At 36.1% G+C, this 27,849-nt stretch overlaps 1 protein-coding gene across 1 annotated transcript; it reads right to left on the bottom strand.

Annotated features, from left to right (window-relative positions):
• Positions 1-96: 96 nt before the first annotated feature.
• Positions 97-27,548, bottom strand: Rim (Rab3 interacting molecule). The gene is made up of 22 exons (XM_068772322.1): positions 27,392-27,548; positions 22,817-23,021; positions 21,478-21,961; positions 19,367-19,890; positions 18,804-19,020; positions 17,636-17,800; positions 17,058-17,191; positions 16,434-16,679; positions 14,982-15,116; positions 13,965-14,123; positions 13,054-13,131; positions 12,483-12,594; positions 11,786-11,916; positions 11,058-11,169; positions 9,565-9,760; positions 6,985-7,112; positions 6,759-6,905; positions 5,618-5,732; positions 3,334-3,496; positions 1,544-1,741; positions 468-602; positions 97-392 (listed from the first exon to the last, which is right to left on the bottom strand). The coding sequence occupies exons 1-22, from the start codon at positions 27,499-27,501 to the stop codon at positions 390-392; spliced, it is 3,897 nt and encodes a 1,298-aa protein (XP_068628423.1). The 5' UTR covers positions 27,502-27,548; the 3' UTR covers positions 97-389.
• Between the last annotated feature and the right edge of the window lie 301 nt (positions 27,549-27,849).

Here is a 27,849-nt window from a genome sequence, read left to right on the forward strand (position 1 = left end):
GCGCCGGTTTACCATAGGTTTTTTACATACATGTATATTGTAATGAATATTAATGTTACGTAACTCAAAGTGACTAAGAAAAAAAAAAACACAGAATGTATTTGGCTTTTTAATACTTAATTATACATCTCTATTGATTATACTATACACTTTGTTTTCTTTACTATAAAATACTATCTAGTCAAAACTCCAGTAGGCATTCCGATAAAGAAATAAAAATACAAATCATCTTTATAACTCTCATTTTATAGAAAATGTCCTATATTTAAGATATTTTGCATTTTATTACGATATTAAAGCAGTATCACTAAATTTATTATATGGACAAATTTAATATTTATTGTGTTGTTATACATAGGGTCACCGACCGAGCCACCTTGTACCGACAGTTACTGAAACAACAAGTACCAACATTATAAGGTGGTTTTTCTAAAAATTACGTAAATATGTAAAAGTATTATAGTTACCAGAGAAGTGGTTCCGAAAAGTTTGTACCATCCAATGACGATGTTGGAAAGGTTTAGGTCATCGAGCATGATCTGCGCTACTCCCATGAACACTTTTTTCCCTTCAATTCGACCATAATCGCCCCACACTGTCACCTGTATCGAAAATAAATTAGTTTTTTATGTGATGACCACCAATCGTCGTAAAGACGTTTATATCTTCTCGGAAATTTGCAAGCATAAACCGCGGATTAGCTAAGCTCGATGGCTCAACCAAGTTGCGGTGAATTATAGTGCACCCGAAACCGCTGTACCGCGCCTTAGGAAAGCGTGGTGCGGTGGAGGACGGGGAAAAGAGAGCACGAGCGCCACTACCGCAAACGTTGACAGCGTCCTGACGGAGATGTGCGTTCGACACACGTTTGCCGCGGTACAGCGGTTTCGTCAGCAATTTACTAACAGTTTTGTTTTCTTAAGACTTTACTTTATTAGTTATTGTATTTGTATTTTATTTGGTCTTTACCTTACTTTTTCGGTTTTTTCACCGAAATTAAATAATTTCAATTTTAAAAAAGCATTTATAAACTAAACTTCCATAAGTTCCTGATAAATCGATTGTAAGAAACAAGTGACATATTTTAAACTTGTTATGACCAGAGATATTGTTATGTTCATGAACAGAGTTCGGGTATCAGATAGCGTTTTCTTTAAGAATAATGCATTAATGTAACTAATAAATCTTGTAATGTTAAAAAAAATGTCAGCTACTATGTACCCAATGTCAATAAAAAGGGCCCTAAGACAGACCCGTATTATTTGGATATCCCATCTATATTTATCTAAAGAAATTTAGCTAAGTAATCTTGGAGACAGCTAAATTATCAAAATGTTATGTTTTACGTAGTCAAGTGATTTTGATGTCGTAATTGATCTTTCTACCTAGGAGCTTTTAATATTTCTAAAGAACAAGTTATTGATATCAATGAAAAATCAAAATGTAATTTCTTACTGGTCTTGTGTAAATTGGCTAAATGTTAATTCGGTGTTGTGTGACGCCGACGAAATGTCTGTCGATTTAATGCCAGGACGCTACTTACTTGCAGAATGCATCCCTTAAAGTTTTCTCTGAAAGTAAGTGTTTGTTGATAAAGCGGGTCTAGAGTGCGTCTCGCGGTGCTCGTTTTAGCTTTGGCGATGCACCGTTTGCCACTGACGAGGTAAACCTTCACGTAAGGCGCGGGCAAGGTCCGGCTGCCTTGGCGAGCTTGCAGTCCGCGTGCGCGGATCACTTCCACCTGAAAGTGAAATTTACTATTAAAAATAAGAGCACTTAAATCATAACTAGAAGTTTTCCAACACAAGGTTTCTTTTTAAATGAGCGCAATTCTTTATTATACTGGTGAGAAAAATTTTTGGCAATAGTAAAAATAACATTGGATAACCATCCCATACCTTGACTCAAAAAGATGCCGAGTCGCACAATATTTTCAATCATATTTTGGCAGAACTGCGTATTTTTCGATAATCAGGTCATTGCCTTTAAGTATTAAAGTATTATTAAATTTAACAGGTGTGGGACTCAATTATTTCTGGCATGTCGGGGTCGCTTTGTACCCGGCTGCACTCGATTGCCAGTCCAATTCGGTCCCGGGTACCGCGAACATTACCTAAGTGTAACTGCATCACAGTTTTGTGTATATTGGAAAATGTACTATGACACATTTCCGTGTACATCGTTTTCGTAAGTTTAATTCGTAAATCAAGCGTGAAGCCTACAGACTGCAATGCTTTCGCCTGGCTTTTTATACACAATATCTAAGCAAGAGAAATAAAGGTAACCTTTTTCTAGGATTCATAAAATTAAAACTCCTTGGTGGGCCACGGGGCACGGGGGATTCTCAGAGTACCTTCACTGGTTTAAGCTCAAGGAGAGTCCCTCGTGCTTCTGTGACCCAGGGGTGGACCAGATCGTGCTACACCTGGTCACCGTCTGTCCTGCATATTCAAGGGAACGAAACGAACTGGAAGTCAAGGTAAGGTAAGAGAATCGAGGTGGGGAACATCGCCTCTTGGGTAAGCGATGAAAAAAGTCGCGCCCCGTTCCTAGAATTTGCGAATGGGGTAATAAAAGAAATAATAAATAAAAATAAATGAGGATAGAAAGAGTCAGAAATACCGAAACATAGATAGAAATAGATGAAAATAGTTAAAAGTATTTTAGAGTCGTTAAATTGAGGAAAAATACTAAAAATGTAAAAAATGAGCAAAATTAAAACTAAGAAGGAGATATTAAAAAAAAATAAACTGTAATAATTTAAAAAAGAACCTATTGTAAAACTTTGGGAGCGGAAGCGAAGGAAGTAGAGACAAGTAAGCTAGGAGAATGAATGATAATGTGACAACGAAAAAACTCCTTTGTGAGCAACCGTTTACGATATTACAATATGCTCCTTTGTAATGTCTCTTAATTATTTTGTAATAAATTTATTAACAAAAGTTTTTAAAGAAATCCTTTTAAAGTGTAAAGGATTTAAGTGATAATAAAGATTAGTAATGAATTTCTATGAAATTGAGCTCATCTGGTAATTTGCTCATTACGTACGAGTTGTTAATGTAACTATTGTTTCTAACATAACCTTATAAAAATAATTTCATGCAGTTAAATTGCGAGATTGGCAAAATTAATTTTAAATAAATTAACGCAGAACCCTGGTATCAGCGTCAGTCAGAACTCGACAGTGAAGTTCAAAGTGTAATGTTTTTCCTAAATTTCTATGTAGCGGTATATTATTACAGTAATTCTAATATCTACTCACTATATCCATTTAAAGCAGAATATGTTGTTAATGTAAATTTAAAATAACGTATGAACTTTAAGGGAACTGACCTCCAGGAAGCCTTTTTGGTAGCACATGGAGAGTTGCACGTCACCAAGGGTTGGCGCTCCTAAGAGTTGTCTACCGACCAGTTGGCCGGGTCCTAGGCCGTCAATGAAGTCCGACAAGCCGCCTCCATCTGATGACCCCGATCCACGCATTCCAGGAGACCATCTATCACGGCATCATTTATTAAAGTAAATCATATTTTTCGTAATGATTTCTTTAACGTAACAATGTCCAATTTTCTTTAAACAAGAAGAGTCCACCATTGTTGTACTAAATCCCACAAAGAATGCCATTTCTTTGTTCTATTTTAACCGTGAGTCTAAATAATAACATTTATTAAAATAGAACTGAATGTTTTTACATCATGAAACTAAATTAGCTGATTTATCTATTATCTTCTGTTAGTCCGAGTTTCTCGGGGTCAGTAGGTACGGCCAAGCTCATTTAAATTGGTCTTCATAAATACATACATAAAAAACAAGTCTGCTTCTAGATTAAAATAACGTTAGGTTTCTAGATAATTAAACTCATCCTCATCTAGAGTTAGATTAGTGTAAACAGAATATAAATCATGAAAATGTATTTTGCAATTTGTTTATTGACGCTTCCAAAAACAATTATCATATGTTTTTTTTAAATATGTATTAGTAATTTTTTTAAAACGTGCACCAATTTATGTATATTTTCATAAGCTGTCACGTGACCTGTTAAAGCCGCAGGTCTATTAATCTGAATTGATTTTTTCTTTAACCTGTTGTTTCAGGCTTAGTTTAGAAATATTGCTATTATTATCAATAAAATCCATAAAGGCTAACATTGTCATACAGTGATTGAAAACCTTTCAAAGATTAAATTATTTAGTAGATAAGATTATTAGACATTTCGTATTATTTTATAAGATTAAAGATAAAAAAAATGTGAGTGAGTGTAAAAAAATATATCAACAATAGACTTTTCTTGGCTAAAATGGAACATTAAGTAAATGGATAAAAAATAATATATTTTAATTATAATTCAGCAAGTCTGAAATCAAAAGAAAATTAATAATAAAAAAATCGTTATTATACAACGGACATACTATTTTTATAATGTGTTATGATTTTTAAGTTTCAATATTAATTTAACATGTATCATTAGTTAAAACCACAGCATTTAACTAATTATTTCATTTTTCATTTCAATTTAATAAAATGTTAATATTTTAATAAATGCAACGCATCAAAATATTTATAGCGTCAGATAAAATAACGTAATAATTTCGTTTTACTCATAGTTTCTATATAAATAGTTAGATGATAAATTCATTTTGATGCGGTGCATATAAAATAGTCTTTAATAAAAGTGAAACAAAACACCAGGACAGTTACAACTAAATGAATAAATAGAATGGATTTTCTACTGTCACGAACACTTTGTATGTAATAAAAAGATGGTAAGTTTTAAACAGTAACAACATTGATACAATAGCGAGAAGAGGGCGGTAGTCTTCTGGTGAATTGAGTAAGGCACAAGGTATAAAGTTTATTGTTATTATTATAGAGGGTTAAAAACAAATAGTGCTAGCGGATTGGGTGGGTATAAACAGTTAGAATTTAATAGAGCAGTACATAAACAGAAGTAGATCGCCACATCATTTTGATAATAGATTGTTTCATATTTGTTAAATTCAGTTAAATAATAATGTCATAATATGAACGTAACAAAAGCGCCAAAAAAGTAATAACATTTCACCGCTTAAATTTTTTAAAGCTTCTAAACTTTTAAAAAAGGTTTAAAGCCATTATTTCAATATAAGTTATTACTTATTTGTAGTTTTTGAGCTGTGACATGCATGTTGATATAAAAAATTAAGATTTTTGACAATAGTTACACGTGTTGACACAAAGAAGGCTTGCAGACACATTGCAACACTTAACATCCAATAACAGTCGTGCATTAGGTGTTGGTGAGTTGTTATACTCGTTGTCATCTTGTTAACTATAATCGTTGTTTATAACAAAAAGAGCTCGATAAACATGGAGCACTCCATTTTTAGGATCGATACCTGTATAACTACGAAGTATGGAAGGCAGTGCGTTGCCTATGCTTGAGAAGACCCGTGCGTGCTGGACAGAAAAGAGAGTGAAGTAAAAAAACACCAATACAAAACGGCGCCATGCGGTTACAAGACGAGAGGCACACAAAGGAGAGAGTAAGGAAGACGCGAGCAACATCGATGCACACATAAAGATCGGATTGCTGGGCTCGTAGCGACTGCGATAACAGCGTTGTGGCCGAGCGACTTACGAGGATCCTTCCGAGCTAGATATGGAGACGAGGCTGGCGGAGCGAACCTCGTGTGAGCGCTGGAAGGTGGTGGTCGCAGCCCCGGAGCGCTTGCGGCGCGCGCCGCACACGCCCTCTACATCACCGCGACCGCGATGCATAAAGTAACCGTCGGACACTTATTACACTCATATTATATTTAAACCTTCTTGGTCCTCTAACATTACACCAATGTAACCATTTTATTAATTAATTTTCACATAGAAAAAAATAAAAGGAGTGTCATGGTTGTGTAGCCCGTCGTTGTTTTTTTACGTCAAAATATTTTGCTTACATTGGAACTTCTCTATATTAATGTGAAGATGGCATTAATTAATTAAAATACAAATAAGATAATTGCTAACTTGATGAATGATATCAATCATAAATAGACATTTTTGTGCAATGAACTAAAATGAGGTTGTTAATTTTGATTTTCTCAGCGGTTTATAACATATAAAATTTGCATAAAATACTAATAAGTAGTGTGAAGTTAGTCCCTGTATTTTATATAATGGAATCTTCCTGCATGAACTTAAAAATAATGGTTATTTTACAAATCGATGTTCAAACGAAGTGGTGCTCTCATCAAACAAATTGGCTAACTGAAGCTCTACATTAGCTGACTTTACAAAAGCAACATCGCACAAGTATCATATCTAAGACGGACGAAGAGTGGACATTCGGACATGCTGTTGGTAAAACAGTTAAGCAACAATATTTTATTGTTGCATGGCACGGTTATACTGAATGAAACTATTGTCTAGCTGCAAAGATAGAGTTTTCAAGGTGAGATCTACCGCCGCTCGGGACCGCACTATTGTGTCAACGTCGCGAGCAAAATTGCTGCGAACCTGTCATCATCGTTTTCACTGGATGCGGAGGAGGTCCTAGATACTCCCGCCCCTCCTCTCATTTCACCGGGCACCACCTCTTCACTTCTTTGCACCGTAAAGGAATTTTTTCCCCGTTTACCAAAACCTAACCTTCGTTTTCGTCCTGCCGAGCATTTTTATGAAATGTCAAACATTAAGACAAAAATATATATATATTTTTGCGTGCTGCGTACACAAGGGCTATTACACCAACACGGAGCAAACATAGCAGAACATATAAAACTCACCTGTAGCAGACAGTTGTGACGTCGAGTTACTTTTTTTACCCATGCCCGGTCCGAAATAGTCCCGAGGTTCAGCTTTTAATAAGGCATCGTCGCTCGTCGGTTCCATCTCGCTGTTGCCTCCTATGGCCGTGTCGCTGAGGCTACCGTCTTGTAAAATCAAGTCAATTAATTCATTTCATTTTAAATGACATTTATGTCATAATTTTATAAAACAATTGTACCGTACCTGCTTTTTCGTCAGGTGCATCAGCGTTACTTAGACTGCGAGTAAATTGTCCGCGACGCGACTCGCGTCTCTCTAGTGGTTGCTGTTGGTTGTGATTTCGTCCATTTTCGCGTCCTCCATAGTCATTACTGGTTTTTGGTCCAATTTTGACAATTTCCGTACGTTTATCAGTTTGTTCGTCACCGATTTTTTGGCAATAATCATTTTGTCGCAATTGTTTTCGATTGTTCATAATTTTATCCGAATCGGGGGCCCTCATCGTTGGGTTGTGATCGTCATGAGGAATACCGGCAGTTGATGATTGTGAGGCAGCAAGAACAAGTGCACGGCGGGGCGAGTCGAGTTTTGGGGTAAAGAGAGCAATAGATTTAGAATTAGCAATGGTACTGAAATCTCGATGTAAATGTTCTGAAGCAGCTAGACAACGGGAACGAGCACTTTTTTTAGTTAACGGTATTTGTTTTCTTACTAACGGATATGTACAATACGGAGACCAAGGCGATAAGGGTGAAGGAATTTTATTTACATTGACTCTATTGATTTTCCTTGTAAACTCACTATATTTTGGATCTTTATCAAAATAATATTTATCTTCGTAATACGAAGGAGAAGATGATATTTTCTCAAGAGCTTCTCTAAACTCTTCAGGGGTTAGAGAATTGTAACAATGAGAAATTGTATGTCGGCGTTGAATGTTACGGTTTTTCTTTGAACCCGAATATCTTTTAAATTCAAAAGGAGCTACTGGTGTTTCAGGAATGTATTTCCAATTACGCGTTTCTAAATAAGAGTTAGCTAAATTGCTACGTTTTATATCGTCATAGTTTGATCTAAGTTCAAGTGACATAATTTTTTTTCTTTTATTGTTCGCTGTTATATTACGGGAGTCATCATCGGAATAATTGAATAATTTATTATCGTTGATAAAAGAATCTACATTGAATTTATTTTGTTTTTCTGCATTGATGTAGATAGTTGTTTCAGCTATGCTACCGTCACTGTCGTACCCATAGTATTGTGATGTTGATTCCATGTATTGTGTATCTTCACTTGTAGGTTTAATTGAATTATGTGCATTTTTATACGGGTCTTTATCAATGACAACAGAAGAAAAATTGTCTAACAAATCATACGCATCTGCAGAAAATTCAGATTTACCAATAACATGTTTTGGAACTTCAATCAACTGAGCATTTTCGGTGTAACAACTGTCAAGATCCCAAATACAATAATCTGTGTTAGTTTTGTTACTTTGAAAATAATTCGGTCGTTCATAATACATTTGTGATTTAGTTAGACCACATTTGCCATCCGCATACATAATTGGCTTCTTGTGTATTGCGGTGGTTGGTGAATGTTCACGGTTTATTGTGTATTGAGATATTTTGTGGTAACTAGGTAGATAATAACGCTCAGGACAGCTTGAACTTCGTTCAAACCGTACCCTAGGGGTGTACTCTTTAAGACTGATCGAGCGGTTTCGTGCCAGTATGCGCCGAAGACGGCTTTTGGAGAGTGCGTGATGTGTAGATGTTATGTGTAATGGGTTCCCCGATTTACGATCAATAAAAGAGTGCGGTAATAAACTAGACTTTTCACTATCATAACTAAAGCTTGGAACAATAGCGTTATCATATGTGGACAAAGTAGTGTGATCAAGGACTCGTTTCCGGCTGCAAAATTATGAAGACATAAATTTATTGTCATCTTTTAAACGTAAACTAGAACTTCAATACACTTAAATATATAACTTGGACTTTATACGTCTAACAGTGGACGTCTAATAACTGAAATGATAATGAAGTTATTGCTATACAAATATACACTTAATTACCACATGTGACGTTAGATACTTCTTGTTATTATTACGTTAACATCCTTTTATTAAAGGATAGTCTCTTGTTGATATTTTTTGTTCTGTGTTTATGTCATTCAGTGCTTGAGAAATTTTATTTAATATATTTAGCAAAATTAAAACATCTTACTTTGCTATCTATTAAAATTTGTAGAATTTTATTACGCCGACTAAATGAACTTACAAGTTTACTCTTTTAAATAAAATTTTAGTACGCTTTGTTCTGCAATCGACGTTTTTCTCTAATGTTATGAAATAAAATATTAGGGACAACCGTCTATAAGATTTTCCTATTCTCTCAAGGTGTTTAGTTTATTTTATAACGATACATATTAAGATATTTTGTTAACTATATATATGTAAATTCTAGGTGTCTTTTTGAACATTAATTAAAAATTAAAAAAACTTAACACGGAGAAACTATGATTGTACATTATTTTTTGCCGGTTTTTACGGTTTTGGTTAATGCTGACAAAGAATGTTTAATTTTGGACTTTGAATTTTTACTTTACTATTATTAGATTTGTATATGACCATACACAAATTTAATACTTCACGCATACGAACTAACGAAATTAAGTTTTTTTGTTAAAATTAAAAAATGTTTTAATTAAAAAAATGTTATAAGATGTCATGTACTTTCGGGGCAACTTAATATAAGAAATAAGACCAAAAACATTTTTACAGGGCACTTATACGATATTAAAGTTATAAATGTCAAATACCTAAGCATGCGGGTGGGACGTGGTCGCTCCGACTGGGTGCTAAAGGCGCTGGAAGTAACTGAGGCAACTGATTCTAGATCAGAATCTCCAGCAGTCGCGTCTGGAGACAAGCGACGCCGGGGTGCCCAGCCACTGCCGCCACCGCCGCGCGCAGCCAGCTCAGAATCCGACAAACCAGCGTAATGCCTCTCCCATCCTATTTTCGGTTCATATATAATCAAAATCAAAATGCAACATTACTATAATTCTCCCTTTATCATACACTTGTTAAAATATTGCTATTTATTACGAAAATAAAAAAGCATTGTTTTTTTTTTATCAAATATCATGCGATATAGTTTTCATGCGTCCTTGTTTAAATGTGACGCGGGTTCCTACACCAGTAAACTGACATTTTTTTATCGTATTTCATCATCATCGATTCATTATTTCTGCTTTATTTATTATTTTTCAAACCATTGACTAATGATATGATAATTGAATTTATGAATATGTGTACCAAATACGATAACATAGTAATCAAAAAAGTTTTAAAAATTCGGATTATTACATAAAATAAAATTAATTATTGTTTACAATCTCTTAGTTCTCGCGCATTACCGATGACAAAAAACATTGTTATCTATTTCAAAGTCGTCACATTTTACAGGACGATAGAAAATAGGTGTATAGTTTTTAAGCTTTTTGATGACAAATGAGCATTTACTCTTACAAACAATCATTCTCTACATAACTGATTTCAACCTATATAGTGACTCATTAAGATAACTCTGAAATCATAAGGCATAGAGACTTGAAATTTAATAAGTTATAACTTTGGTGGATTCAAAGTTAGTTTAGAACGGAGTTTTAGATTGGACAGCTAGTGAATCTACAAAAAATTTGATACTTATTTGTAACTTTATACTTTTATTTTCTCTTATCTTTATACTTTTTATTTACTATTATGTTAATAACAAAGCTGTAGTACAGTGTCATTATTGCTATAACCGTTGATTTCTCTAAAATCTAAAATATTAACTTAAATATAAAACTTAAATTTCACTAAAGACAACTAGGTTGCAAATAAGCGGTATCATGATGGAATATCGTGACTATATGATGTAATGAAGGCACATGTTTTGTGGAGTTCGGTTTGAATTGGTACACAGCGATAATGTAATGCATATTAAGTACACGTGTACTTGATATGCAATGAAGTAATTCAACATCAATACCTTCTACTCTTACCAGAAATATATCTACATGACAATTAACAATAAGTTATATTCAATTTAGATAATTATATGACTGAGATCGGTACTATAAAATATATTATTTAAGTATTTTTTGAACTTGGTTGCGACAGATTTTGCTCATGCAAACGTTTGATATTGCGAATGTATTTTGGAAAATCATTTTAGTGCTATACCGAATTACTATTAAAAATATTGCATTAAAAATTTATGAGATTAGCCATTTAGTTGGCGATACGGTGAGCGTGGTGTATTGACCTTGTGGCGTGCTTCGGTAGGTGAGTGTGGCGCCAATGTGATGCGGGCCGATCCACTTACGTTCCTCCAAGTCCGCGGAGACCTGCGCCCGTGCCGCCCTTTGATTGCTTTGCTAAACAACAACATTTCCTTATTTACAGTCAGCAAACATAATTAAACCAATTAACGTAATGAACTTATACTCAATACGATTAAAAAAATGAGTATGCGTTGTGTCGGTTGAATTATGTTAATAAAACAATAAAATACTTAATGACAATTTTTAGAAATTAAATACGTTATTTTTTTTTGTGATAGAAGGTAATTGTTTGCCTTAGTGAAATTTACAGTATCTGTAGATTGAAAATAGTAGGGTAGAGGCCTTAAAAGCACACTTGCTGCAACGAACCTTATGTAGAAGATGAATCGATGTGATCTCAATCCATCTTGATGGAACAATGATGATGCTAGAGCAAGAGTGAATAACAATTTTAATAGCCCAACGATAGAAGGTCTGCGAATCGTTCCAGCTTAGTTACCAGAGTCACCGTGGAAATTTTGGTTAGTAGATTCCACATAATCTTGTTGATTGCACATAGTATAGTCTAGTATAGAAATTTACCTTAATGAAACCAAAACAAAATTTCTTTTATAAAATTATATTTTAAAACATTTTCAAAAAAGAATACAACAATCTATTTGAGATTGTTGTATTCTTTACAGTATAAGTGGTTAGTAACATGGTTTACCTGGTGCGGTATCTGTGGCAGCTGGCGCTTCTTAGGGCTGGTGGTGGGCGTGGCGGTGGCAGAACGCGACTGGAAGCGCGGCGCGTACGCGTGTGTGGGTAGACGAGACCCGTCGCCGCGATCCTCGCACACTGTAACGTCACATTGCTATCTCGTGCGCCTGTACTGCACTCCATGTACTATTTTAAAACACCCAGCGAACACTTCTTCGACTACGGTCCGAACAAGAAACAAAAGGTAAACGTCGTGGTCATGAGGTTGCCTATGAAAGAGAAACCAGAATAGAAGTGATATGCGAAGTTACATGAGTCAGTGAATGTAGCTTACTTAAATATAAGAGTGAAGAGAGTGCTCGTATAGTAAGGTAATAGTAGGACTGGGTTGGTGGAATGCGTGAAAATAAAAATCAAGAGGAAGTAAAACAGTAAGTGACAGTAAAGTGGTGATGGTTGGATGACGGCAGAGCGTGCGACACGCGAGTGTTCCGTGCGGGGTTGTTGCCCGGGCCGCAGTTTGATGGTTACGACCACAACTTTTAGGAATTATGTTCATTAGATGTGCCTCGTAATACGTCAATGGGTTCAACGTTAATATGCGAGAGAGTTGGCGGACCGTCCGTGGACTTTGTCGTTAAAAGGTATCCTGCGGTACAAGAGGGGTCCGTCGGCGGACGGGCGTGTGTCGGCGGACGCGGCACCTGTGTAGCGCCAGCCGGCGTCGCGGTCGCTGGGCGGCGACAGCGAGCGGCGCGGCGACTTGCTGCGTGCTCCCGCCGCTGACTGCGACCGCGCCACGCCGTATCCGCTCCCCTGCACCCAACATCAATATTCTTATTTCAAATACTCCACAACGATGATAACTGTATTAAGTGTTTATTCACTTGCCTATTTGCATTTATACTATAGTTGTATTAGAAATGGCTAGCATTTAGGTCACTTAGCATAAACATATTTACATTAACTTAATTATTTACAAGAATAACATTCAATTACATCGTTTTTCACTTCGGGTTAGTTATATTATTAAAAAATAAAATCAATTGAAATATCTTGTAATGAAATATTTCCAATAAAAAGCGTGCTAAAAAGTTTCTAAAAGCATACTGGTCTAAGACTTTACTCAATCGTTTTTTTTTTTGTTTTTTTTACACATGCTAATACAGTGCTTCGGTAATCAATGTATCACGCTTTAGATGTGCGCGCAGTGAGACGGGAGAGGCCAATGTCCAGCTGTGGGCGCCCTACGGCTGAAATGACACATCAACTTACCCGATCTTTAGCCATCCCAGCTGTCCGCACTCGACCGGCTGGGGAAATATCGCGTCGGCTACACCGTGTACTCTCGATCTGTTAACACATCAACAAGGTCGCATACATTTATTAAAAGATTCTCTGTATTTATATACATATGTATTATATACATTTGATAAACTGTGAAAACATATATACTTTTGCTTTCGTTCTATGCTCTTTTCAGATCTAAAGCAAGTAGCAATAGAAATTACATTACAGTAAATTTGAGATAGTTAAAAATCCAATTACTACTCCCGTTTTCAATTATTGCCAATGAACCTTTTAAATAATTCCAAAAACATCAAAATAACTGTAATATTCACATTCATCATTCAGAATGGCATCATTCTTTACAAGCATAACAAAATTTACTGATCAAAACGATGCACGAGTCGACATGTGTATTAATAAGTTCAAAGCTTCGTGTAGTTTTAATTAATCTGCTATATAAGAAAAACAGATGATTTATGTAGATGTATCGAAAATTTTAATTTAGTTTATGTTAGGCTAAAAACTTTGTAAATTATGTTTTGAGAAAAATAACAAATTTTTCATTAAAGATTTAAAGTGAGGATCAACTCATCATCTTTATCATCACCATATCGTCTGGCAGACTCTTTCAGCTACTTCTCGAGGTCTTAACTATATTGTCGGTTCATCTAGTGATCACCACTCGAGTACCTTTCGGTGCCAACCGCTGTCGGTTGCAGGAACGATATGAGGATTAACTAGGTTAAAATAATTGATAAAAATTCCTGCAAGGGGTAGATTAAGGAAACAAAGGGCCGAGATTTGGTGAGGATTTGGAAAGATCAAGGTTTTATTAGACGACTGCAGGCAGATGAAGATGATGAGATTTATTATATTACCTCAGAACGATAGACTACCTCGTGTGGTGGTGGTGGGCTAGAACTGGAGGCGAGGCTGGAGAGCGAGTGGTGGCGTCGCAAGTCGCATTCGCTGGGTGTGTCGGAGTCCGACAGCCTTGATGTGGACGTTGACGGCGGAGACAAGTGCTCTCCTTCCAGATCATCCTCACGGTATCTCTATGCGTAAAATTCATTGAAACATAAAATGTCTCTAGTAACACAAAAACGTGCATCGAAAACCTTTTTATGTAAAACGATTCCTTGAAAATGTTACAAAAATACCAAAAAGAGTAAACGTGTTTTAGTAACATCTTTTTACTTGAATAATGCATGCACAATTTTTTCCTTTGGGTTTATTATACTACTTTAACTTTTAGGCCAGTTTATTAATAACGAACTCTTTTCATGGAAATATTCTTTTCTGCCTATGTTAAGTTTATCTAAGGGACTTCAAGGTATGGCGTGTAGGACATATTTCATAAAACTGATCGTAAATCATAATTTTGCAGGTTAAGATCGAGACCAGACGACTTCAGTTCTGATAAAATAAAAAACTTTCGTTTTCAGATCGAAGAAGTTTCTTTATACCCTTTAATAACCCGGTACACGAATATTCGACTAATACGTAGCGGATTTATTACATACTTTGTATAATGATATTACAGCAATTGTATATTCTTTATCACCCCATTTATTTTAATATTACAACACCACATCACCGATTGGGGCAAAATTGTGAAAACTGTGTATTTCCGTAATATCGAATTACATTAGAATCAAAATGGTTGTCCAGAAACTTAACGGGTGTTCTATTTATAGCAAAGTGAGTATAATTTAAAGACATGTTACTTCCTACTTATTAATTGAATGACAAAGAGTTCATATATTAGTTAAAGAAAATAAGCTTATACATGTATGTGATTCCCCAGTCGGGTCTACTTAATCAAACCTCATCTTACATCAGCTCTGTTTTTTATCGCTAAATAACTTTATTATTAATTTTAAATTTACTTCAATGTTATTAAAAATACTCACGTTGAATCCAATTTCCTCGTGTGCTTTTAGTAAATACCAGTTCGGTTCATGATTCATCAAAACACTGTCCAAATCTAAAAGTACTTCTCCCAGAAAGTCGTTAGGTCCGTATCGATTGAGATCCCATACAGTTACCTAAAAGTGAAATGACTTTCATCATATTGTGTCTAAATAAACACACACAGATATATATAAATATATATCTTTTAAACAGACGTAATGAGCTGTTCTGGCTTTTTGTTGGTAACTCTAAAACATAGTCTTACTTCTTCAAAATGAAAATGTTCATGACATACATATTTACACAGTGACTGTTTTATAAATAGTAAATAGTAAAAGTTTCAAATGTATGGAAGTAAAGCTCATGCTGTCCATTAATATACGGTTCAGCCTATCCAAATATCGATGGTTCCAGAAATAATAAACAAGGTAATATGTAAAACGCGTTTTTAAAATTTGGATTACTATATATTACAATTAATTATTATTCACTATTAGTTCTAACTAATTTTGTACTACCAGAAGTTATTTTCAGGTCGCATTTGAGTGAAGAAAATAAATTGATGTAACATATTAATATCTTATTTAAATAAAAATATATTTGATACTGCTCACAAATGAGTTTCCCGAGCGCATGGTCTACTGTGTATCATAACACCATAGTGCGATCGCCAACCAGCCAGCCAAGAGTAGCTATTATAATATATCCCCTCCCGATAGATATTTATAGGGAAGGCCCATGCTTTGCAGAGGGCGTCTATGAAACGATGCATATATTTAAGAATGCTCACTTAACATAGGATGATTGGAAATAGATGTCAAAGCTTCAAATCTTTTTGCTGACAAATGAGTCATACATTCACCCATTTAAAGCAGTATAGGTTGTAAATTTGGATTTAATATGATGAACGCTATGGCTAGCCTAGGTTTTATGCAGCTTCATCGATATTGAGCTCGTGAAAACAGGAGTTCCGCGAGCTAAAAATTTTACGATGACCGATCGTACTCAGGTTACAACAAAGACGTGAACACGAAGGGGGACTATAGCCGTGTAGGTGTATAGTGTGGTATAAATATTGTGAAGCGCAGACTACTAGGCGGACAGGAGCAACGCGTGCCTCTTGTAACCGCTCTCGCTTGACCGCCGCTTGTCTTGAATATTAATATGATGCGTGTTTCGGTATGGCTCCCGACGAGGGTCTGATGTGCCGAGGTGTAAATGTATAGCCTCACTGTCTGGTCGCCACTAAGGGACATTTAGTGGTATTTGTGATGTCATGATTAAGAACTATATAAAATTTAATACGTTACGCGTGTATTTTGTCAGTTTACAAGAATGAATGTGTTCATGGCATATATATTTAATCATTCTTATATAGAGGAAAGCTCGTGTCACAGTAGTGGAATCACTAAAATGCAGCTGTAAACAAGTCGATGTGTTAAAGTTTGTACCTCTAAGGTTCTCTTTTTGATATCTGCGATCCGTATGCCGCAGTACACGAAGGTCTGATTCCATCGCGGCTCTAATGTATTGGCGAGCGTTTTAGTCCGGCGCTTACTCTTTTCGCTTTTGTCGGGAAGAAGGAATATCTTCGCATATGGACACCGTAGCGTGCCGTCTGGCCGCGCGGTCAGTCCGCTGGCGGACACCACGGTAACCAGCAGTTGTAGAGCGGTTATGTCAAAATACACCTTCAACTACGAATAAATTATTTCATTAATAATTAAACTCTACAAAACCTTTACTAAATAATCAGGAAAATCTGCTATTTTGAACGTTTATTTGATATTTTTGATTTTTTAGTAACATTGACATGCTTTTTAAATATAATATCGGACACTTTATATTTCGAGAATAAATTCATCGTATAGATTTCACAAAAATGTATTGTATTTTTAATCCTGAATGGATAATCTTTAGTTAGCATGTAGCGTTAAAATCATCACAAATAGCTGGAAAAGACGGCTTCCAAAAAGCCTTATCGAAAATCTATGGAGCAGGCCTACGTCCAGCTGTGAACATACTACGGCTGAAATGATGATAATGAATATTTAGTTACAAATATGTAGTCGCACCTGTATACGTCCAGCGACATTGGCGTTATGATTGTGTCGGGTCGAGCGCCGCCGAACATGCATGTCGGGTGAACCCGGGGACGTCACCAACACGCTTGGCTTCTCACAACCACCCATGATCTCCGTGTAGACCTCTGATGTGCATAGTAATACGATTATAGATATATCTAAGATTAAGACAAGGCGATATGGGTCTTTACAGACACACAAACACACGCACGCTTACACACTACTCACATGCAACATAGAGGCATGTGCCCTCTCTCACCCACAAAGAGAAATACAACAAATTTGTCAATGTTTCTTGTAAATAACTACACATTTTGTATATGTATCTGAATAAAGAAGAGCAGTATATTTTGAAGGAGTCGTATTACATGTTGCTTAAAAAAAGACATGAAAAGGTATTTTAAGATACCGGTCACCATTAGGAGGATCATATACTGGCCTTACCTACTCAATGGTATAAAAACTTGGTTGGCATATTCTTGCAGGTTATGCGTTTTACTGAGCGCTAGACCATGAAATAAGACTTGATAACTAAAATATTATAGTGTACATAGAACAATTTTAAATACCTTTATGTGTTCTCCATGCCTGCGGAGGCGTCCGGCCTGTTGTAAAAGGTCTCGATACAATGAGTTCAACGTGAGAGTCATGCTTGCTATTGGCCACAACAGTAGCGACCTCTTCTGCGCTACGTCCTTGCAGAGGCACGCCATTCCATTTTAACACTTCATCACCTGAAGGTAATATAATTAAAAATTTAGCTTTATATTCTCAAATTGAAATATATATGTATATTATATATTTCATTGCTTAGTAGTGGCTAGCTTTTTAGACATTTTCAGGCGATTTTCAAAAACAAAACATGTAACTGAATTAAAAATTTATTTTGTGAACATAGCAACAAGAAGTTTAATCCACTTTAAGATATGGAGCGCTCTAAAAATTGCACATTTTCGGTAAATATTTTCTTGTAATATACCATGTAATAAATAAATATATTTAACAGTTAGTCACCAGAATATATTCTTTCTCGAAATAAGATAGGCAATTATTAATGAAAATGTGATGTAACGTTTGTTTATAAATAGGACTTGTCTACAATATACTAAGAGTATACCTCCTTTGTTTTATTATCTTCGTCAAATGGAACAGTATGTTCAAGTACGAAGGCAAAGTATTGGACTTCATTGTTGTCCATATTAAAATGAAGAATAAAACAAAAATTACTAGAACTAGATCGCGCAATTCTTATGTACATCATCCGCCGCCTGAGAACCGCCTTGACAGATCATGAGACCGGCTTCTTTATATCTGTGTTCAAGAGTAACATTATTACTAATGGCTAGTTTCTTAAAGAGAAATCATATAGACAATCTTAAAACATTATGTATGTATTGTTCCACTGTTAAACCTTTTAACCTAGACCCAGTTAATCACTGATTAACCTATAAACATTTTGGTCGTATTTTACGTCATGGAATATATTATTTCTCGGTCTATTGTATAGCTATATTAGTTAAAAAAACAATTTCACTGCATTTCAGGGCTGAAGTAAACATTTAGATGATAATTAAATCTTGTACCTATATGCTACGAATATATTTTATGCAGTTTCGTTCAAAGAATTCAGAGTGCGTTTAAATAGTAAATTTTAATAATAAAAATAACGAACAATTCACAGATATAATCAAAATTATTTTTACTTATTTCCTCGTATATTATAATTTTTTTAATTACCTATCCTAAGCTGTCCTTCCAAATCAGCGATGGAACCCTTCTTGACCTTTTCCACAACTGCTCCGCGCGTCCCATCGGGCAAAATCTTCCCCCCGACCACCTTCAGACCCAGAATGGCAGCGGAAGAATGCGAGCTTCCTTCCACCACGCTTTTACGCAACACCATGTGACCGATCATGCGTGTCCCGTCCATCGACACTTGCCAACTCAGCGGGAACTGTTATGTGAATATGTTAAAAGAATAAAAATATTTTAGCCTCCATAATGTTTCGCCTAAAGGTGTACAACAAAACACAAGTGCACAGTGAGCACATCCAGTAAGAACCGACACATGCCCGTCAATACCATCATGCCGCAGCCAAACATAAATACAGATACCAAACAAACAAATTAGAATAACTTTAACTAACTTTATATTATATTGAATTGTATAGCACCATTGACTGATTGATATCAATTTAAAAAAGGCCTCGAAAAGAAATTTGCAATCAGGCAACATGTCGTAACCTATCTGTACATAACGTGTTCATAGAAATTGATCATAGGGAGTGAATGCAAAATACCTTTGGGCAATCGCCTCTATTCGAGTCTTCACTTGATGTAAACGTGCTAGAGGTATCAATGCCCGAATCTTTCGTGGCGGAGTCCTGGCTGGTTTGTCGCTCAGATTCCCAGCGCAGGGAGGCCCAGTCGTGCGGGGCTCCGGAGGCGTCCCGGCCGCCGCGTGGAAAGGTGGCTGCGCCCTCGTGCCCATCAAAGCGAACGGTCTTTTTTCTCCTCTCAGTGAAGCGTCTGTTGTCGGAAGAGTCTTCCCACAAATAGGCACTCTTATAGACGGCGCGGTCGGGGCGCGGGCCCTCGTCCGGGGCGTAGGGGCGCAGGTACGAGTTCTCGAGGTCGTCGCGCGCTCGCCACCGACAGTCCGTCACGGAATCGAAGCTGCGACCACCAGTCGGCGCGAACAGCTCGCGCGCCTCCGGCACATAGGCGGCCGTCGAATGATTAGTCAAATTATAATAATTGTTGGCGGCCACGCTCGCGCTGCGCAGCTGCGGGTGCCGCAGCGACGCGCACGCTTCGACTTGCCCTATGGACGATATTGCATCAATAGTACAGGAAATGCGAGCTCAGTGTCCGCTCCCGCACAGCGAATTGCGCCTCCCCCGCGCCCGGAACCGATCCCGACTGTCGCGTTCAATTTCAATTGATTCGTTCCACAAAAATTCCGAACCGAACATAACATCTTAAGAAGAGGTTAAAGAAAACTAAATGGAATAGAAAGACAGTCCGCTTTTTCGGAAATAAAGAAGTGGAGCCATTAAATAAATGCATCGCAATTAAAAGCGGTGACCACACACAAGCGGAAAGATGTGTGTCAGTTCAAGTCATACAGCAAAACAACAACGATAAAGTAAAACTTGGAACAAAAGTCACAAAATCTAGTCTCTTTGAAATGTATCCAAATATTTTACATTTTGATTCGCCCAAACATGCGCAGTTGCTTGAACCGTAATTAAATCAACAAAAAAGAAGAATCTAATTTCTTTTTTTCTTTCTTTTTCTCGTTAAAATATTTTGAAATAACTTAATAATAACAACAGTAATCTGGTTCAAACAACAAAAAGGCAGTGGTACACGTAACGTTTCCATACGTAAATCGCATTTGATTATTTTACTAATACGTATCTACGATAAAATAAATCACAATTTTTGCAATAACTCGAATGTATGTAAACGTTTTCGTGTACGCAATGCCCGACTAATAATGAGGATAATGATCGAAGAAGGTACATAGACGAGGAAAGATATGATTTTATCATCAACAATTTAAAAACAGATTTAATGAGATCATCCATGAACAGTAACGGACATCGTGTATGTCTAACGTAAAATTTTAAATATAAGAAATAATGTTCCCGAACAACGCCCCCTCACCGATAAGAACTTTTTCATTTTCTCGTCTAATATCGCTTGGCGCTGGTTTCTGGAGCGCGCGGAGCTGCTCCTATCTCTATTACCTGCGAACAGGGATGGGGTGGTGAAGACTGACTCACGAATGCAATCGGTCGCGGCCTGACATGCGGGCCCCGGGCGCGTGAGGACCGACAAATCGCTACACGTTCGCTACGACACGCTTACGCTATTGCCTACGGCATCTACATTTCATTCTATAATTTGCATGTCTAACACACTTCACTCGTCTTTAATTAGCTCTCACTTTCCAAATAAATTCTCGTCCATCAAATACTGAAAGAAATTAGAAATCGAATATATAAATATATGAAATATTTATAGTCGCAGTAGTTATTTTTATAAATATTAATAATGTTTAACATACTAGTAAATACTTGTAATCATTGGTAAGTTTAGATGCTACACTATAAACTTGTCTCAAATATTGTCAATCAAGATTATTATTTTCTACTATTGGCTATTAATAATAAAGTTGTATTACCTCGCACGGAACACCTTAACTTTATCGTATAAAGCTAGAGAAAAAATGACAAACTTGAGATTGTTAAAACAGTTAATATAGATAATCTGACGCTATAGTGTTCAGTGTTATGTGGTGCGATTGTAGTGTATTGGAGGATAGACATAAACAAAACTAGCATGGATGGGAAGGATTGTGGTGAACAGGGAGTACGCGGCCGGGGACAGCGTGCGTACTTACCGCGGTCTCGATACTCGTCGTTTTCATCGGAGATGCATTCGGGCAGCTCGTCGTCTGAAGAGGAGGAGCGAGGCGGGAGCGGCGGATGCGAGTGCGGGTGAGGCATCAGCTGCGTGGCTGCGGGCAGAGGTACGCTGGTGTCCTCGACGCCGTATGCGGCTTTTTGCCTCGGATGCACGAGGTGCGGATGCGTTCGAGCTAACCCTTCCAACTCCCCGTAACACCGCGCCTCTTGCTGGCTGTACTGCCGCCGCAGCGCGCTGCCCGATCGCTGCAAAGAATGGTTTTCCTTCTCGGCTGCACTGTGCGCACGTTCTAATTTAGGTCTTTTGTCGAGCGACGCGTCCCCGGGCGGCGCGAGGCTACGCATATCCGATTCCATTTGCCACAACATTGAATCCTGTCCTGCGCTTTTGTGTATCCATTGTCCAGTTTTTGAAAGTAATTCTTGTTTTTTACGACATAATATACACACCCAAATAACCTGCAATAGAATAAATTCTAATATATTTAAAATAAATTGCCAAAATCCAAAGTTAAGTTTTTTTTATTATATTATGTTTTATTGTATATATAAACCTACTACAATATACATAAACATCTAACAATACGCAAGATAAAAAAATGGATTCTCGTACGCAGATAATACACTTCATTATCATCATGGTCATCATCACCATGCCAGCCAATAGCTACCATCATATTATCTACATTAAAATCGATACATGTAATGCAAGTCGTATAAATACTGCAACAATAAAAAATATTTAAAAAGTACGTCATATTCGTTGGTGACACTCAAAGTTTTTAGAAGTGGCCGGTTTGAAAATAACATATAAAATAATTTTAAAAATTGAAAATACAGCACGCTAATAATCTTTTCAAGTACATTTGTTCATTTATTTTCATAAACTGGCAGTAACTTAATTTAAAAATTTTTATCTTTTCGCCAGTTTCCGATGTGAAAATAGAGAATTGTTACGCCATCTGCTTTTCACCTTTCAACTTTTATTTATCTCAACAATAAAAGAGAAACTTTGTGAATTACGGTTTCAAGGTGCAGAAGAGGACATAGCTGCGTTCGAAAAGGCCGAGGAAAAGACTCCAAAAAGAAGTGGGTCCACTACTTCTAGATTGTCAAGAAGCTCGATGCATCCCGCTTCCAATCGGTTTTATTAAAATTCTATGTGGGAGGCCTATACCCGGCAATAAACGTCTTACAGACGAAACGATCGTAGTGATTAATCGGATAAGTACTTAGTTTAATTTTTGGTATTATAAAAACTTTCAATGTCACCTCGTATGTTACAAAATATTTTATAGTCCTGAATTAGGATACCTTATTGGAGCGAAGCGTAACTTTTCCACCGCACCGGGCACAGCATCTCACTCTGCAATAATGACAAGAGTGACCAACGCCGTCCGCGAACTTAGTCTTCAAGCAGATGTGACAAGTGGCAGCCAGCTCTACGCCCGCTGCCCTCTGCATTTCGTTCCTGGTACGTATAGTCTGCTCCAAAACAGCAACCTCATCTTGTTTTCGTCTGCCACCAAAAATGTTAATAATTAAACACGAAATTGATCCACTTATCGATGAGATGTATCGGATTTCTCTTTACAATTATATTTTTTATTCCAGCTTTTCAGTTTATTAACTTGATATCATAAACATTATAATTGAATTAATAGATAGAATTACGCGACCTTAGAATTGTACTAGATTTGAATGGTATTATATTATCAACATTTATACTATTTTATATCTTAATTTAATTTCTTTTATTATTAACATTTTTAATTTTAAAGAAATATGGCTTATGAATAGAACCACTGTCATAATAAATAAATTTAAAACACAAATTAAAGTAGCCACAGCGAAAAAAATAAAAACCACTATAATGTTGTGGTAACAATTTGTACATTATATTGATATAGCACAACGTGGATTTAAAAATCGCGTTAAATTAAATTCTCTAGTATCTTCAAGAGTAATAACATCATCATCACCATCTTAAACAATCCAGCCATGGGATGTTCACTGCAGGACATAGTCCTTTCCCATAAATTTCGAATAGGATCGATTAGAAGTGGCTTGTACCCAACATCTTACGAGGACCGTAAAAATGAACGTATGCTATCCTAGCGGGTAGATGTACTACGCTGCTTTTGCCTGTTCATAGTCTCCACTTCAGACCGGGCTCCAGCGGCTATCTGCACTGAGCGCTATTTGGTCTGCCCACTGTCACTTTAGCTTGCAAACCCCGTTTCAAAATAATTTAGTAACAAAATATATTTTTATACTGGTCTGTTGTGCATTATCAAATCTTTTCAATTCCTGTAGATCACTGTTTGGCTATATGGTATTTATTTATTGCTTATATTAAAACCAAGACAATTTTTTTCACATTGTTTTATTTTTTTTTCAATATTACGTTTAATTTTATGAATCGAAATTAGAGATTACACCAAAACCAGATGTCAGCACGAAAGCAAGAAGGATAGTAACACAAAAAATAAAAAGAGGTTTGCTGCGTGGCATAGATAAAGTACTTGTCCAATCTTTTATCTGAAACAGCAGTCTTTTCTATTGTTAATAAGCACGAACTCCCAATTATCGATGCTTTTGTATCAATCTTGAAATTTATCACTAACTTAAGTACTTTTCTTTGGAGGTATCTAATTTGTATGTAATTTCCATATTTTTTTTATATTTCTATTTATACGAATATCAACTATATCTAACTTATAAAGTGATCAAAAATAATCAGAATCGTTAAATATTTTTATCCGATTTTTAATCATTAAAGCCGAGAATATTATCCCGTATACACCATCGTCATTTCAGCCGTAAGACGTCTACTGTCGTATACAGGCCTCTTCGATAGATTTCCAATAGGACCCGTTGGAAATGGCCTGCGTCAAACGTCTTCCGACGGTCTTAACAAAGTCATTTTTCATTTGTGGTGACAAATGAAAAATGACTTTGTTAAGTCTCTTGACTTTGTTAAGTTAAGTAAAAAGGTTTGAAGCTTTTATACCTATTGTCAATTATATTAACTGATTGCTTTAAAATATGATAATGAAGTATATTACATTTAATTATAACTATTATTAATTATTGGAATGTGAGAGGCTAATAACAAAAAATTGGTTTCGATTAAAGTTGATGCTGTTAGTTCGTGGGCTTCTCGGAGTTCGCGGAGCGGAAGGGGCCGTGAACTTAAAAATAATACAGAAGCTGGATAGACGCATTCCATTTGAACGATGAGGTGCGCACGAACCGCTCTACCCGTGTAGAGATGGATAGTGTTGATGTTGTGAATATGCGGCTTGGAACGGCAGCGTAGGCCACAGGCGAGCCAAGCATGGATCAGGTTCCAACATCGGTTCGCGCACGCTGTTTGCGGTTAGGGAGCGGGCGGCCGCCCCCTAAGAACGGGTGTTGTGGTGGCAGTACACATAATGCTGAGAGAAATTGTAAAGAATAATTATAATATATAGTAGTCAGTTTCGAAAACGCTTTTTACTATATTATCATTACATCATTTGTTATCTCTGTAACCATTGATTTAATTGAAATCAATTGAACTATTCTTTTAGTCTTTTTAAGTTTTTACATCTACGACAAATCATCTTGTATTATCTTTCAATCTCATAGTTCACACATTTGTTATTTGATGATTTAAATACTAAACATCAGAATTTGTGACTTGTTGAAATTTTATGAACAAAAACCGCACAAAATTTGCGGGAATTGGTAATTCAAAATAAACTTTATCTTGTAGGTAGAACACCGGTCAAATCACGTAATATGGCTTTGTTAGACTGTGCCCGTCTATGTTTTTGGCAGTTTAGGCCATTTTCTAAAATATTTGTACATAATCTGTGACAAGACTGCTCTAAGTTTCATCGATAACTTGCATTAAAATAACAACATTTCATTTTGGAAAATGTTCCGAAAGGCAAAACTTCGCGAAAACTCGACTGACGTTGTGTAATGAGTAAATGGCAAATAATATACAGAATTGCCTTTGTCTGAAGTTTGCCATTTAAATGTCAAATATTACATAAAACCTACCTACGCAACTCCCAGGCTGGCATCAATGACATTCTTTATACAAATGACATTGGATAAACCAATTATACTTACGATATGAAAAAAAAAACATTTTATTGATCTGATTAAAATGTACTTAAATCCTACAATAGCTAAAAAACTGATATATTTCTAAAAAATGTGAAATTGGTACGAGAAAATCTTAGATGTGGTAGACAACATATTAATACGCATGTAAATACTTTGTGAGCAGTTGGACTTCAATAAAAAAAAAAAAAAAAAACAAATTTATTAATATGTAACATAACAAAAACACAATTATCATATCTCCCAAACCTTCCCTACATTTGCTCTACAGCATTTGGAGTGTGAGCTTGTTACTCCATGCATATAATATCAACCGACATTTTGAACATACACATAGACTTAATAAGCAGAGCATGCTCCTTTAAAATCTCTATGTAACTGAGAGTCAGCGATCACTCTGTATGACAACTAACACTGTACGAATTTACATGTAATACAAGCAACTCTGTTATTGGTCTTAAATAAACTTATTTATCAATGATAAATAAACAAACTGGCAAAAAAAAACTTTGGCTAAGTTCATCAGTCCCATTGATCGTGCTTACAAAGCAAACATTTTTGTACTATTTAATGCTTTATAACAAAAAATATTGGCTATACCTACAGCACAACAGCACTCTAATGTGAATTTCTTAGCATAATAAAAATGTAAGACAAACTTTTCTCTTTCTGTTTTTCACTTTTCTCTAGGATGTGTACGCTTTTACAATAACCTCCCTTGGAAAGCCTATGAAATATCATGTAACACATTTAATAAAGATATCAAACAACAACTAGTAAAGAGAATGAAAACGATTTAAAATGATAATAAAACTTGGAAATGAAATACTCTTGTTGTGTTAAATCTTTTGTTAAGGAAATTTGGGAAAACGATCACAAGAAAACACCCCGCTGTGTTTTATGGACTCTATTCAGCTCAAGGTGCCTTTACTAACTTAGCTTTTGGATGCTATTACAGGGGAGCTTAATTTCTTTCGTTTCTCATAGGTCTCAGTATTCTTCTCTTAACATATACAGTCACTTTATAAATGATCCAAAGTGGATTATAATAAGAATAAATTTATAAATAAAATGAATTAAATTTATTTATTAATTTATTCTATTATAGTCGTAAATCTTGGCCTTGGTTAATACCGGTTGAAAATTAAGAATATTCCTTCTCGTGTACGTGAAGATGCTTCTTCTGTTTTAGGCACACTGCATTATCTTCTTCTTGGAGCACAGTAAACTAAAATCTCAAAAATATATGTATATTGTTCAAATGAGAAAAATCTTAGAAATTTTTTAATCATCGATGTAAAGGAAAATATTTTTTCCAGTATTTTCCAAGTTTAATATCTGCATTTTTTTAAGGTGTAACTAGTGTTAAACTTTATAATGTACTAATCCATTAGTAATCTACTTATCCGATATTATTTACACGTGCGATCAGTATAAATATAAATTTGTATATTATACATGTGTATATAAATAAAAGATAGATGGATGGGTAATTCGATTATCTTTTATTACATTCAGTGCTGCGATTGTCCAATGTGATTGTGCAATGGCATTGATCCACAATGTCCTTAATAAAATCTCTTTACTTCGTATTTTATATCCATATATCCGTATCTGATATTTAAAAATACAAGAGAGAAGATTAGCCAGAAAAAAATATATAAAATCGCACATTCACGGTAACATCACGAATGCTACAAAATGGAGACAAGGTATGGCAGTCAAATGCAAGAGACGGAGACGTGGAAGAGGGGAGGTAGTGGAACGCACCTCATAATTTCGTGTTCACGTTGCTCTTCTTGCTTCTGGCGCATTATGACGCCCTCGATGATGGCGCGTTCCTCGGGCGTGAGGTGTGAGAGGTCCGGCATGTCGGCCATGGCGTGCGGGCGACCGCGACGGTTCGCGGGCCCGCCGCGAGCTGCGGTGCTGTCCCGCCACTCCGCTCGGAGCTGCACTCAGTAATGCCGGCTGGGCCAATGGCGCGCCAATACTCACTGACGTCAGCTACGCTATTGATCGCGACTCCCGCCCGCCCTAGCGAACAACCGTCGCATGCCCTTTCCCAACTTTAATCACTGCGCATGCATGTAAAAATCCTATCTATTTATATTATTCATTGCTGACGTAGGCGTTAACATAAAAAAATCTCTACTAGTGATATAAATATATTTCAATAAAACAATTAGAAGCTTGATAATTCAAACATTGTTGTATAATTACAGACA

Source organism: Battus philenor, unplaced genomic scaffold, assembly GCF_028537555.1.
Source record: "Battus philenor isolate CCGP_79_NKW_IND1 unplaced genomic scaffold, ilBatPhil1.0.hap1 SCAF_5, whole genome shotgun sequence".
NCBI lineage: Eukaryota > Metazoa > Arthropoda > Insecta > Lepidoptera > Papilionidae > Battus > Battus philenor.

Excerpts from the sequence above, each read along its gene's own strand:
- Rim (XM_068772322.1), bottom strand. The coding sequence starts at position 27,501 with ATGGCCGACATGCCGGACCTCTCACACCTCACGCCCGAGGAACGCGCC. Across the intron at positions 21,962-22,816 it reads TTACGCTTCGCTCCAATAAG|GTTATTTGGGTGTGTATATT; the intron begins GTATCCTAATTC and ends ATTCTATTGCAG. Across the intron at positions 6,906-6,984 it reads TGCACCTGACGAAAAAGCAG|ACGGTAGCCTCAGCGACACG; the intron begins GTACGGTACAAT and ends TGATTTTACAAG.